Source organism: Sciurus carolinensis, chromosome 11 (assembly GCF_902686445.1).
Source record: "Sciurus carolinensis chromosome 11, mSciCar1.2, whole genome shotgun sequence".
NCBI classification, from domain to species: Eukaryota; Metazoa; Chordata; class Mammalia; order Rodentia; family Sciuridae; genus Sciurus; species Sciurus carolinensis.
Genome location: NC_062223.1, coordinates 9,147,777 through 9,161,017, shown reverse-complemented (window position 1 = coordinate 9,161,017; position 13,241 = coordinate 9,147,777). Strand labels below are relative to the sequence as shown.

General features: G+C 42.1%; 1 protein-coding gene across 4 annotated transcripts; it reads right to left on the bottom strand.

Annotated features, from left to right (window-relative positions):
- Positions 1-179: 179 nt before the first annotated feature.
- LOC124959013 (RNA-binding protein 4B) lies at positions 180-11,111 on the bottom strand. 4 transcript variants are annotated; one of them, XR_007103958.1, is made up of 5 exons: positions 10,964-11,111; positions 9,915-10,338; positions 3,507-4,183; positions 1,761-1,982; positions 195-820 (listed from the first exon to the last, which is right to left on the bottom strand). XR_007103958.1 is itself a non-coding variant. In XM_047517659.1 (4 exons), the coding sequence occupies exons 2-3, from the start codon at positions 10,324-10,326 to the stop codon at positions 3,516-3,518; spliced, it is 1,080 nt and encodes a 359-aa protein (XP_047373615.1). In that variant the 5' UTR covers positions 10,327-10,338; positions 10,964-11,111; the 3' UTR covers positions 180-1,982; positions 3,507-3,515. The 4 variants fall into 4 exon arrangements, 3 of the variants coding, with proteins under 3 accessions (XP_047373615.1, XP_047373616.1, XP_047373614.1); XM_047517659.1 differs by having other exon boundaries at positions 180-1,982; XM_047517660.1 differs by lacking the exons at positions 1,761-1,982; positions 10,964-11,111 and adding an exon at positions 10,691-10,774 and having other exon boundaries at positions 207-739.
- Between the last annotated feature and the right edge of the window lie 2,130 nt (positions 11,112-13,241).

Here is a 13,241-nt window from a genome sequence, read left to right as displayed (position 1 = left end):
ACTCACTTTACTAATTCCTTCCTTCTACATCTAAGTTTGAGACAGTCGGTGATTAGATTTTTGTAGTTTGAGCACACTGGGCAAGAATGAGAAGATACTGGTGGTAAAAACAATCATACAAACAAAAAAGATACTTCTGTGTTAGAAATGTTTATTTGTCAAAAAATTAAAAAAAAAAAGTGGGAGGAGTGGAGTAAAACAAGGCTAAATTTCAGCTAATGCTGTACCACGATCACAGGTCAGACAAAAAAAAAAAAAACAAAAAACAAACAAAACAACAACAAAACCCCCAATGGTCCTAGCAATTTCAGAAGATTAGCTTCAATGTTAAGAGTCCAGAGCTAACAGAGAAGAGTAAAAGGCTGCTTGCCACTACATGGTCATTTTAAAGGGAGAGGAGATGCTGCAGGTAGGCAGGGAGGAAGGGTTCAAATCCTAGGGAAAGCAAGATAAGAGGGGTTTCACTGTACAGGAAAAAGGGAATGCCAGCATAGTCCTTACCTAGGTCTGCTCTGAGGCTGAGAATATAAGGAACAAAGTGAAAGGCTACAAAGACTAGTATCAGGAGGAAAGAAAAGTCAACTTAGAAGAATTAAATTAAGAAAGAAAACATAGTTGGTCACAAACTCCTCTGTTTACTGAAACATGAAGCAATGGAAACATCCCGGCAAAGGGGACCGCGCGGAGCAAGTTCTCATATATGACCGCAGCCCGAGGGTTCAGTCCGCAATTATCCTACCTGAAAGAGAGCACAACACAAGAGGCTTACACAATGCCGGGAGAGTAGCTTGGCTCCGAGTACAAGGGCCCTGGTCCCGTCCTGTATTCCACGGGGGAAAAAAAAACAAAGAACAAAACAAAACCAAGTCAGACTGTATCAAACTTATATTCCACAAAATTACTTAGGATTCTATTAATAGTTCTATAAAGGAATATACTTATAGCTATATATAGACATATAGATGTAATCTAGGTGGGAGTCTGCTGTATTGGTGATAAATTCAACTTTCTCATTTTCTTATCCATCTCTAAGCAAGATAACTTTATTTTTTGGCACAAGGGATTGAACCCAGGAGAGCTTAACTACTGAGCCATATCCCCAGCCCTTTATTGTATTTTATTTAGAGACGGGTCTCACTGAATTGCTGAGGCTGGCTTTGACCTTGTGATCTTCCTGCCTCAGCCTCCAGAGCCGCTGGGATTACAGGTGTGCACCAATGCGCCCAGCTAGATGACCTCTTTTAATAGAAGGCTACCAGTGCTCCAAAGAGCAAATGTACACCATCAAAAATTACAATTTAATTTTTGGTCTAGAAAAAGCAAAAGATACCAAGATCTCAAATATGGTCAGTTGCTCTACTCCTCTTTTTTTTTTTTTTTTTTTTTTTTTTTTTTAAATAAGATGGGATCTCACTATGTTGCTCTGGCTGAACTCTCCTGGGCTTATAAGTGATCCTTCCAAGTAGCTGGGACTATAGGTGCACATGCACCCATTTTTAATCTTTCATAGTAAACAAACTTTCAGAAATAACACTCATAAAGGGACAGTCTCAAGGAATAGTGGGTCATTCACCAATCTCTAACACAACTACATGTCACACTGTCACAGATTTAGAGCCACAGTTCCAGTGGTTTCCCTAATTGACCAAATCTCCCTTGCCACATCAAAAGAAGAAATCACTGCTAGAACTCTCTAATTCTTCCATTGATGATGGAAACTCCAGACACCAATGGCTGGGGGAAAAAAGAAGTTAACTCACACCAAGTTCCTCTACTTATTACAGACAAAGGGCCAAATCTTGGTCTTGATCTGTGCCAATCGACTTCAAAAGCTGTGACGTTCTTGGATCAGTTCTGCTAGGGTGAGACCCGAATTTGGATCCCCAACAGTTCTGGAGTATTTCCTCCTGGCAGCCTCATTAACATCAGGCTCCTGGGACTGCAACCAACTCAGGGTTATTCAGTCCAATTGAGGTTCACACCTGGAAGGTAAGTTTCTTTAAAAGTCATCACTAAAAAGAGGTTAGTTGAACAACCACTGCTGTCAGTTAAAATTCACTTTTAAAATGCTGTAGCAATATCCTTTAAAGACCACAATATATTAATTTAACTTTGAAACATACTTGAAAGAAAAAAATTATCTGATAGATTGATACCAACTTACTTCACTTCAGAGGCATCTCAACTCTCATGGAAGATCCAGCTGTAAAAATTAATGGCAAACTCCACAGTTTCTAAGTTTATCTACTTCATACACAAGGACACACTGCTACACAGTGGTCTCAGGAAATCCCAAATCTTACTGACATGGTCATATAAGATGTAACATCACAAGTTCATGACATAGTTGCTTCTCACTTCACAAAAAGGAAATTTCTGTAGCTTTTCTTTCTTCTACACCTATACCAAAGAGGGGACAACTTGAAACTCTGGACGCTCAGTAATAACTCAGTTTAACCTTACTACTGGGGCTCAAATCCACGTGATGCCCAATTTCAAACTGTAAGGAAAACCATGAAAATATAAAGTTGTCGTGATGCTATTTCCACTCTGATGAACTTGATACTATTTATTTCTGCCTTCCAACACCTTTGGTACACAGTCCTGAAGTAGGAAACATTAACTTTTCCGAGTTACAACCTATGGGATTTTATGTACATCAAAAGATTGCCAATTTATCTAATTCCTTGTGTTCCTCCCACACAAAAAACCAAAAATGCTGAACAAAATGGGAAGCATATCACAGGCTACAAGAAAACAGGGCTTAAGTGCTCCAGTGCTCTGGATCTGAATAAGGAAAAGGACTGTATGGGACAGAGCATCAAACATTCAGCAAACAAGTTTCTTATAATTAGACACTTAATATTTATAGGACTTTATTTGGCTTGCAGATATCATATTGAAGAACTTCCATGATAAAGGCTAATGACCCAATGATTTTATTAGCAAACTGGAAGCCAAAAGTTCTAGTTAATATTCTGTGAGGTCCATTACTAATTTCTGAACCTGTACCCTTCAGTTTAATACCACACTGACTTTGTTAGGGGAAAGAGCATGGATTTTAAGAGTCAGGCTTGAGTTTGAATTTTGGCTTCACCTCCCTCATTTACCAAATAACAATGGGCAAAATACTAATCTCTCTGGAGCCTTTGTTGCCTTCCTGTATAAGGAAATACCTCTTATCGTCTAGATATTAGTATACAGAGGCCACCAAACAAATGTTAGTTCTCTTAAATGTTTTTCTGTAACTCAAATGAACCAAAATATTCAAAAGAATATTATCCCCAACAAAATGTCCCTTTGAGTATGTGGAGTCACATTCTAAAACCTCAACAGGCCAAATGAACCTGTGGCCTAAACTGGAGAAATACTAAGAATAACACATGATTGGTACTTCTTAGATATTGTTCCAAAAGCAAACAGGTACTCTAGCCTACTCTATGAAGCAAAGGTCTCTTGTGAGGGAACTAAATGGAATCTCTTAACCACACCCACCCCACTCTCACCTCCAGTTTTTAAAAGGCTGAGTACCGCGCTCGGTCCACATACTGCTCCCGCTCATACCGGGCCATGTCATACAGAGAATTCCGTGTAGCTGCTGAAGCCTGAGACAGCTCACTTTCTGGCCCATAACCGTAGCCCTCTCCAACTGTGGGGAGCACAGCTGCAGCACGACGCAGTGGGCTTCTGTCCCTTCCATAATAAGAGGAAGAGGTGGCAGCGGCAGCAGCCATAGCAGCTGAGGTGGCAGCAGCACCAGAGTTCGGCAATAGGTGTCTGTCATAGGGATCAACGGAAGTGGAGTTGAGGTGACTGGTTACAGCTGAGCTCTGGACTTGAGGCAGATGAGACATGGTCTGCTCTGCATAGTTGTATGCAGAAGCCGCCGCCGCTGCCGCCACCGCTTCATAAGAGCGGACCCGGTAGCGCTTATAGTAGTCGAGAGCTCCGTATGCATCGTTGTAATACATGGATTCCCCATAGCCCATGGTGTAGGGTGTGCGCACTGCTCCATACTGTTCATTGTACTGCTCAGTAAAGTCTGCCACACGCCCAGTACGGTCTACTGGGCACTCTTTGGACCAGTGTCCCTCTTTCCCACACCGATAGCAGCCACTCTGGTCTCCCATCCCAGGGGCAGTTCGAAGCCGGCTGGTAGACAACTGCACGTGCATCCTTTTGCCTTGAAGAAATAGATTAAGATGATTATAACTCACTGACACTCTTTAGCCTCCTCCAAATGAAAGTAAACATAGGACACATACATACACACATTCTTGTGACCCTTTTTCAGCAATGCCCTCCAAAAAAACAGCTGACGTTCAATATAGATGAAAGCCAGAAAATGTTAGTCCTCAGAGACCAGTTAATCCTTTCTACTTACCTCAGTAGCAGATTCCCATCTACTTCTGTCTGCAACTTTCCTTTTCCCCCCAAACACACACACACACACACACACACACACACAAAACTTCTAGTTCTGACTATTATCAACTATAATGATCAAATCCTGAATACTTCTAAACCAAATATCCAACAAAAACCTCATTTATGCTAGATCTGGAAGGCATCTTCCGCCCCCCACCCCTGCTGTACTCAGGACCATGTAAGGCCTGAGCATTTACTGTAGCTTACTCAGCAATAGCTAGGCATGGTAGTACATACTACAATCCCAGTGACTTGCTGCAGCAACTTAGTGAGGCCCTAAGCAACTTAGCAAGAACCTGTCTCAAAACAAAAAATAAAAAGGGCTAGGGATGCAGGTCAGGGGTAACAAACCCGTGGTTTCAATCCCCAGTAAGGCTGAGGGCATGGGGAGGGGACCACCACAGCAATAGGGCAGGTTCAGTGGGAAGAGCATGTGCTTATTAGCATGCATAAGGCCCTGAGTTCAATCCTCAGCAACAAAATCCAACAGCAATCTTCTATTTTGTTTCCTTCAGCAATTTCTGCAGGGGAAGGCTATGTTGGATACCAAATAATATTTGGCTTATCATCTGCATCATTTCTATACCTCTGAGAATTATAAGACCCTCTAGATTTTAATCCCACCCTCACTTTTTTTCCTCAAGGGCTAATCCATGTGTATTGCAGAAAAGTCTCTGACCAAGGCAAGACTTAGGAAGATCTTAAAACAGTACCAGTTGCTTAGTGATAATGTGTTCCCATGTAATGGAACAAACAGGATTTCAACTTGCCACTTAGCTTATAATTCTTCCCTTTTTTTTTTTTAATGTGGCAATAGGAACTGAATCTAGGGGTGCTCTACCACTAAGCTACATCTACAGCCCTTTTTAGTTTTTGAGACAAGGTGTTGCTAAATTGCTAAGGCTAAACTTGAACTTACAATCCTCTTGCCTTAGCCTCCTGAGTAGCTAGGATTATAGACAATATGTTACTGTGCTCAGTGCTTACAGTTCTTTATACAGAATTTTCTATTTGTTTGAAAAATGCAGCATTTGACTAAAGGATTCTGGGCCCCCATTCAAAAGAGTCATATCCATGCTTCTAAGAAATGACTAACATTGAGGAACAGCTTTGAGAAGAAACCACCTTTGCTCAGGACTGTGTCCCACCAAACCCAGGGTCCCTTACTGATGAAAACATCTGAAGTTTTTAAAAGCAGTTTAGGAAAAGGAGTAGTTAGTACTGGCAATAATTTAGTCCTCAACTGGATTAAGACTCTGGAGATCCAGTCAATACTTTTCAAATTGTAGCCAAAAGGCCAGTACGAATAAAGAAAATGGACATCTTGTCACTTTAAGGGCTGCTCAGAACAGTTCCCCCCCATCTGCCATCAGCACGTTGCTCTTTTAATACGTCTTGTTCTGGATACAGCTGTGCAATAGGAGGCCTTGTGCTTTCACCATCCTGTTGGGAACAACCTGATTTAGGATGCTGGACAGAACAGCACCATACACTGACCATGAGAGGGGTGTGGATTAGTGCAGTCCTATCACTGTAGTCAACTTGTTTCTGTCCAAAGACTCACTCTTCAGCAGAAACAAAGATGTTCAGGTTTTGACCTCCAGCTGCTAATGAAAAGGCAGCATTACCATTACCAGACACCAAGCAGCAATAATTCTGCACGCAGCATTTAGTCAGTCATCCCAGTTTTCAGAGATTTAAATACTCCCATCTAATTCTTACAAGTTATTAAGGGCCACAATGTTACCTATGCTTAGAACAGAAATACATTTCTGCCCTTACACACTAACACACATCAAATGTAGATCTCTCTAGAATTCAGACTAGAGGATTACGAATTACTTGGTTTTCAAACATACAATGGTGACATTAAGCTATGTGACAGACACAAACTGTGCTCCAATTCTGAAGTCAGAGTAACCATGATAATCTAAAAAGCAGTCAATCCAGAGACCTAGAAGTAAACATTTGAAAGAAAAAAATCTAATTAAACTTGCATTTTATTTTTTTATAGATTCTGGGTCTGTTTTTCAGAGAAACAAAATCCAGTGATTTTTACCTTGATGTTTCTGATACTAAATCCAATCTTCATTTCTGTTTTTCTTAGAGGGTGTGAACTCTTTTAAGTGTATAAACATCTGTAGCAAAATCTATCTGTGTAGTTGTGAAAAGGATACCAGTAAAAAAAAAAAAAAAAAAAAAAAAATTTTATCTAGAACTAAAAAACATCTGTAATAAAGTGATAGGGTTTTTTTTTTTTTGTCATTGTTTAAATAGTTGTTCTAACAATTACAACCAAGTTTTTAATTTAAACCCCCTGAAGTTCCTGAAATAATTAAAAAGTACTCTTTCTCTATTACCTTTCAGAACCAGGACAAAGACAAATTCTACCACTGTATCTACTTAGGTCAAAAGTGTAAAAGATTTTCTGAGACCTCAAAGTTACTGAAATATGCCAACATTTTCCAGAAAACTAGCCCAATAAAAGTATTATTCTCTTGAAAGCTAGATTAGAAGAGAATATTAAAATGATGAGGTGGGAAAAATGAGGTCCTAATTTCTTAGCTCCTATTATGTGCCAGGATCCAGGGATGACTGGAGATGCAGTTGATACACAGCAGTACTCTGATTTAATTCTGAAAACAAGACACCTAAACTGTACATATCCTTCCCAATTCAGCTGCCTAAATTTGGGAACACCTTCCTTTCCAATGCAACTGTGTTGTTCCCTGCTGCTTATGGAGAGGAAACAGATACACAGATAACTCAGTTTCTACTGCTTCCTTTTAGAAAACAATGCAGAAATCTAAATGGCAACCATTAAGTTCAGAAACAAAGGTTCAGATGCCCAAAGTGGCATTTTTCAGAGGCTATTTTAATTAATAGATAACTGAAAAGGCTTTAATTTGAAAAATGTGCAAATTGGTGTCTAGATTATATTTTCTGCAAAACTGATTTATTTTCTAATACTAAACTTTCTCTTGTCATCCGGGGGAAATATAGCAGGTTACAAAAAATGTCTCCATGTGTAACTCAAAGATAATCACTCTTTCTAGAAGGTAGAGGCACACAACATAAAAACCAAGTAAAGGATTTTTCTTTCCTAATTCAGTTTATTATCTGTGCTAAGAAAATGATAACATTTTAAAATGTCTCATGGATCCACTGCATTATTCAGGTATCTACTTCATAAATAGTAACATCTGCTTTATTAACCACTCAGGTTTAGGGGCACAGCTCAGTGGTAGAGCACATGCCCAGCATGCACAAGGTCTGGGGTTCGATTCCCAGCACCACAAAAATAAAAACAAACAAAAAAATACTCATTCTAAGCCATCTTCCTCCAGTTAACTGATTTCCCTTATACATGTTTTTGCCCTTTTCCTTTTTTCAAATGCAATTTTAAAAGTAAGGGCATGTAGTATTACTGCTAGAACACCTCTTTGGATTCTGTACCTGAATTTACATTCTTTTAAATTTTTTTATTACCTGTTAAGAGAGAACCCTCCTTCCCCACTCTCCATCCATGATCTCCTTCCACCATTGAAGGAAAATAATACTTTTAATGGTAAAGTGCATCAGCATTCCAAAATAATAAAAGAAAAACAAATATAAAAGACAAATAAGGAAAGCTTAAGCTATCACATTTTAAATAATTTTCTCATCAGAATATTAACACTCATGGTTGCAAACAGCACTCACCTTTCATCATACAGTGCATTCACCATGGGAACACTTTCACAAGTATTACTTCATCCTAGTCTCACTACTATATGGTGGGGAAGGTACAGCAGGGATCATTAACTCTATTTTGTTTAAGTGGGGCAAATGAAGCAGAGAAAAGTTAAAACACTTGACTACTTGATAGTTAGTAGTTATCAAGTACCTGCAACTTTTGCCCTGTATTTTATTTTGTTTTGTTTTTGGTACTGGGAATTGAACTCAGGGGCACTAAACCACTGAGCCACATCCCCAGCCCTATTCTGTATTTTATTTAGAGATAGAGTCTCGCTGAGAAATGTAGAGAAATGTATAGGCTTAAGGCCTTGCCATCGCTGAGGCTGGCTTTGAACTTGAGATCCTCCTATCTCAGCCTCCTTACTGCTGGGATTACAAGTTGTGTGCCACCATGCCAAGTTTGGTCTGTTTTTTTTAAATATACATTTTTTAGTTGTTGATGGACCTTTATTTTATTTATTTATATGTGGTGCTGAGAATTGAACCCAGTGCCTCACACAAGCTAGGCAAGTGCTCTACCACTTAACCACAACCACAGCCCCATGCCCTATGTTTTTAAGAGTAGCTAAGAATAAGGGCATCACTGGTTGAAGCCAGATACCTGATGATCCTCAACCACTAACCTCCACTATTTGCACACTTTATTACCTTTTTCTGGTCTACATTTCTCCTATTCTTTCCATTCTGCTTTCTAGGTTTAGCAGAAGAACTTGAAGTACTTCTTAACAACTCTTTTAGTGGCACTCAGGGCAAAAAGGTTCTTGACTTAAGAACCAGAAGTGGCTGTGAACGTGTAGTCCAACATGATACTGTTAAAAAAACCTTGTAGAACAATGCTGTTCAACAGAACTGTGAAAATATTCTATACTTGTGCTAACTCTATACTTGTGCTCATATGACTATTGTTTGATATGTGTCTAGTACAACTGAAAAAGTGAATTTTTAATTTTATCTAATTTCAATTAATTTAAACTTACCAGTCATGTGTGGCTAGAGGCTACCATATTAGCACAGTTCTAGAGTTTTCAGACAACCTCTTGTGGTATAAATGACAACACATGTAACTTTATTATCAGTATAAACAATATGATACTCTCTATGATGTTTAACTCAAATTTCATCATTGAAGTAAGACTATCATTTTCATTTAACCTTGACTCTTTAGAAAATTTTACTTTTTTCTTCCCTCAGGGTGAAAAAATAGATGGAACAGAATAGTCCATGGCATGTTTGTTTTCTTGACTTAACAAATTCACTCAAAAGACACTTCCCAAATTCAGACTCACCACGGAGATTTATAACATAGGGCTTCCTCTAGATACCTTTTCCCCATCATTACCCATCACCCAAAGCAGTGGAGTATAAATTCTAAGCATTAGACCCTCAAACCAAAGGCTTCTTAGGCATAACGAAAGAAGCAGGGAAGCCACAGACCTTTACCTTCCCTTCCCCCATGACCTACTCATCTACACCACAGACTAGACTTTTATCAGCACTTGAATGAATGAAGACCGCAGGCTAAAGTGACCCAAACTTTGTGATCCTACACAGCTGCTGAGGAACATCTCAGTAAACCTGAACAAGGGAAGTATTCTGCTTCCCCAAGAATAAATTATGCTTTAAGAGCAATAGACTTAATGTATTATTTTCAGTTAAAAGACCTTGCCAGCCCCATGATCTTGTGTTCTTGCCCCTGTCTTGAGCTAGACCCCACTCAGCTCTGCCACCCAGGCCCCAAAGCAGTTCACCTTGAAACTCTGTGTTGTCAAGGCCCCTGATGGCCTCCACTGCATCCTCTGCCCGCTCCATGTGTACAAAGGCATAATCTTTCACGATGTCACATTCAATAACTGGGCCATACTCCTCAAACTTGGCCCGAAGCTCTTGGTTGGTACAAGTGGGACTGATGTTGCCCACGTGTAACTTGGTTGAAGCTTTGCTCTTGTTCTTGCTGGCTTCTACGTTGATGTTCACCCCATGCAGCTTGTAGTGGTGCAGGTTTCGTATGGCATCCTCGGCCGCCGTCTTGTCCTCTATGTGCACAAAGCCGTAGTTCTTAATGATGTCACATTCCAGCACCTTTCCATATTGCTCGAAGAGTGAGCGGATCTCTTGCTCTGTGGCCTCCCGGGGCAGGTTTCCAATGAACAGCTTAACCATCCTGACAAGAGCCTGGAAGAGAAGAAACAAGATTTCAAAAGTCGGATGGGGTGGGAAATTTAAGTGCACCGCAGCGCTTCTGTTTAATCCTCCAAAGTTCTTGGCACCTTCGAGACCCTCACAGAGTAGTTCATTATACTTCCTCGAGGGAGGCAGAAAGGCCTGTCCATGAGCAGTGCGAAACACGTGTGACAAGCAAACAGGAGGTCGGGGTCGACGAGCACAACACAGTCCACCTCCCGCAGAGGAGGCGCGCTTAAGCATCGTGGTTAGCGCTGCACGTCTAAACGGCGAGGAGAGGCGAGCGTAAGGAAAGAGGCACCGAGCGTCCCTGGAAACACGTTTTGGAGGGAAGTCTGTGTACCTCCACACTGTGCGATATCCCCTTCCAACACGCTCTAAGATGAAAGGCCGGCTGGGCTCCAAACCCAGGCCCCCGGCAGCGGCCCGACCTCCGCCTTCCTCACCCAACAAAGACTCGGCCCGACCCCGGCCCCGCCCCCTCCGGCCGGCCCCGCCTCCCCTCGTTGTCTTCCCGGGCTGTCCGCAACGCCACCAGAAGCCAAAGCCCCGTCCGCGAGGGGCCCGGCCCGGCCCGGCCCTCGGCTACCCGCACACCTACACGAATCCCTCATACCTCCGGGTGGCGGCGGCGGTGGCGGCGGCTCCCGCGTCAGAGAGAACCCGACAAAATGGCGACGGCCGCTCGAGCCTCGGCGCGACCGGGCCCTTTCTCGCGCGCCAGCTCACGCACGCGCGAGTGCGCGCGGCCTCCTCCCCTCCCCCTCGCGGGAGCCGGGCGACCAATCCCGCGGCCGCACACAAATGGCCGCCCGGCTCGGGGGCGGGGCCATCTGGGGACTGCGCTGCAGAGTCAGGTCAGCCCGCCCCCGGTCGGGGCTAGCCAATCACCGCCCTGGGAGAGGGTCGCGGCTTCCTCGTCAGCAGAGCTCGGGACGCAACCACTGTCTGGACGAACTCAGAAGCTGGGGGGGAGTAGGTATCCATCACAATGGAGCGCGCTATTGGGCCAGCTGCAGAGGGGGTGCTGATGACAAAGGGTTATCTCACCGGGTCCTCTAAAAGGGGGTTACTTAGCGGGCTTGTCCGTCTTTAGGGCGGCTGGGGGCAACATTTCAGAAACACAGCAAACCTAGACTTGTATTTTTTTGTACCGCTTTAAACAATTAAATTTTTTTCATTGCAAACGAGTTATTTATTAGTGAAAAAAACCCTGAGAACCGAGGAACAGAAAGATGATGTGTGCAGAGCTGGAACAGGACTAAGAGGCATACCTACCCAACTACACTTTGCTCGTGTATATGGGTGGTTTGGTTTTCTCTCTCTGGCCAGAGTATAAACTCAAAATGCGTGTTCGTGGTGGACACGACAAAGGAATACTTGGTGCAGAGACCCAGAGAGATTCTTTGCTTTGGGGTGGGACAGGTCTCCAAGACCTCACCAAGATACTGAAGGTAGGTAACTGACCCTCCAGACTTTCCGGTATTCAAAATTCAGCTGCGGTCTAAGGGCACCGCCTGGTGGCAAAAGGGAAGCTATTAGGTGGATTAGGTGGATCACTGTCATTCTCCAACAAAGCAGAGACATTTATGGAGATTGATGGGTTGAATTTATCTCAGAGTAGAGGTGCAAGGGGGGTTGTCAATCACCATTTTTCACTGTGGTGACTCCATAATAGCTTCTCTGATACCTTAAAGGCACAAATTCTCCCAGTTGCCCTCCGCCACCCAGCTGCTTGAATGTATTTGCTTCACTGAATTTTTTGTTTCCCAGCCATTTCTGAAGATGCACTATCTTTACAATTTTAATAATCCATAGTGGTACTTGGCTCCAACCTAATTCTATTTACCCTTCCCCTTCCCTTTTCCTCTGGACATTTCCAGTTTCTCTGCACTCAGACTTTTTACTCTTGGACATCTCTAGAACATTTTACTTTTGGACATCTCCCTTGACCATTTCTGAAAAAACTTTCATTAATCTAATTATTATCTTCCATATTAGCAAAAGCGATTTCAGGTAAATTCCATTTACCCGTCCCTTTCCCTTCTCCTTTTTCATTGGTGCTCCAGAAGAGACCTCTCGAGATAGTCTGAACCTGCATATACTGTATTTTGGATTCTGGTCTCCCCAGTTCCCTAATTTTCTGAGGTTTCCAAAGCTAATATTTCCCTAACAACTTTCGTCCTTCTAAAATGTTCATTTCATTCACCATCTCCTTTCTTGAATGTGTGTGTTTCAGTACTGGGGTGTTATGGTTTGAATATAAAGTGTCCCCTAAAAGCTCAGGAGACAAAGTAGCAATATTCAGAGTGAAATGATTAGATTATAAGAGATGTAACCTAAGCAGTGGGTTAATCCATTTTTTTGGGTTAATCCATTTGATGGATTAATAATGAAAGTACTATTGTACTGGGTGGTAACTATAAGCAGGTAGGGTGTGATTGGAGGAAGTAGGCCTCTGCAGTTGTTCCTTTGGGGATTACATCTTGTCCCCTGGCTCCTGTCTCTCTCTGCTTCCTGGCTACTATGAGGTGAGCAGCTTTCCTTCCACACACCCTCTGCCACGGTAATCTGCCTCACCTCAGGGCTAGGGTGGTGGAGTCGGATTACCTAAAATAAGACCTCTGAAACTGTGAGCCAAAATAAACTTTTCTTCCTCTAAATTGTTCTTGTCGAGTATTTTGGTCACATCGAGGAAGAATTGACTATATACCGAAATTGAAACTAGACCCTCATACGTGCTAGAACACTGAGCCATATCCCCAGCTTTTTTTTTTTTTTAATACATTTATTTATTTATTTATTTATTTTTGCTGTGCTGAGGATTGAACCCAGGGCCTTGTGCTTGCAAGGCAAGCACTTTACCAACTGAGCTATCTCCCCATCCCCCATTT

Excerpts from the sequence above, each read along its gene's own strand:
- LOC124959013 (XM_047517659.1), bottom strand. The coding sequence starts at position 10,326 with ATGGTTAAGCTGTTCATTGGAAACCTGCCCCGGGAGGCCACAGAGCAA. Across the intron at positions 4,184-9,914 it reads TGACAACACAGAGTTTCAAG|GCAAAAGGATGCACGTGCAG; the intron begins GTGAACTGCTTT and ends TATTTCTTCAAG.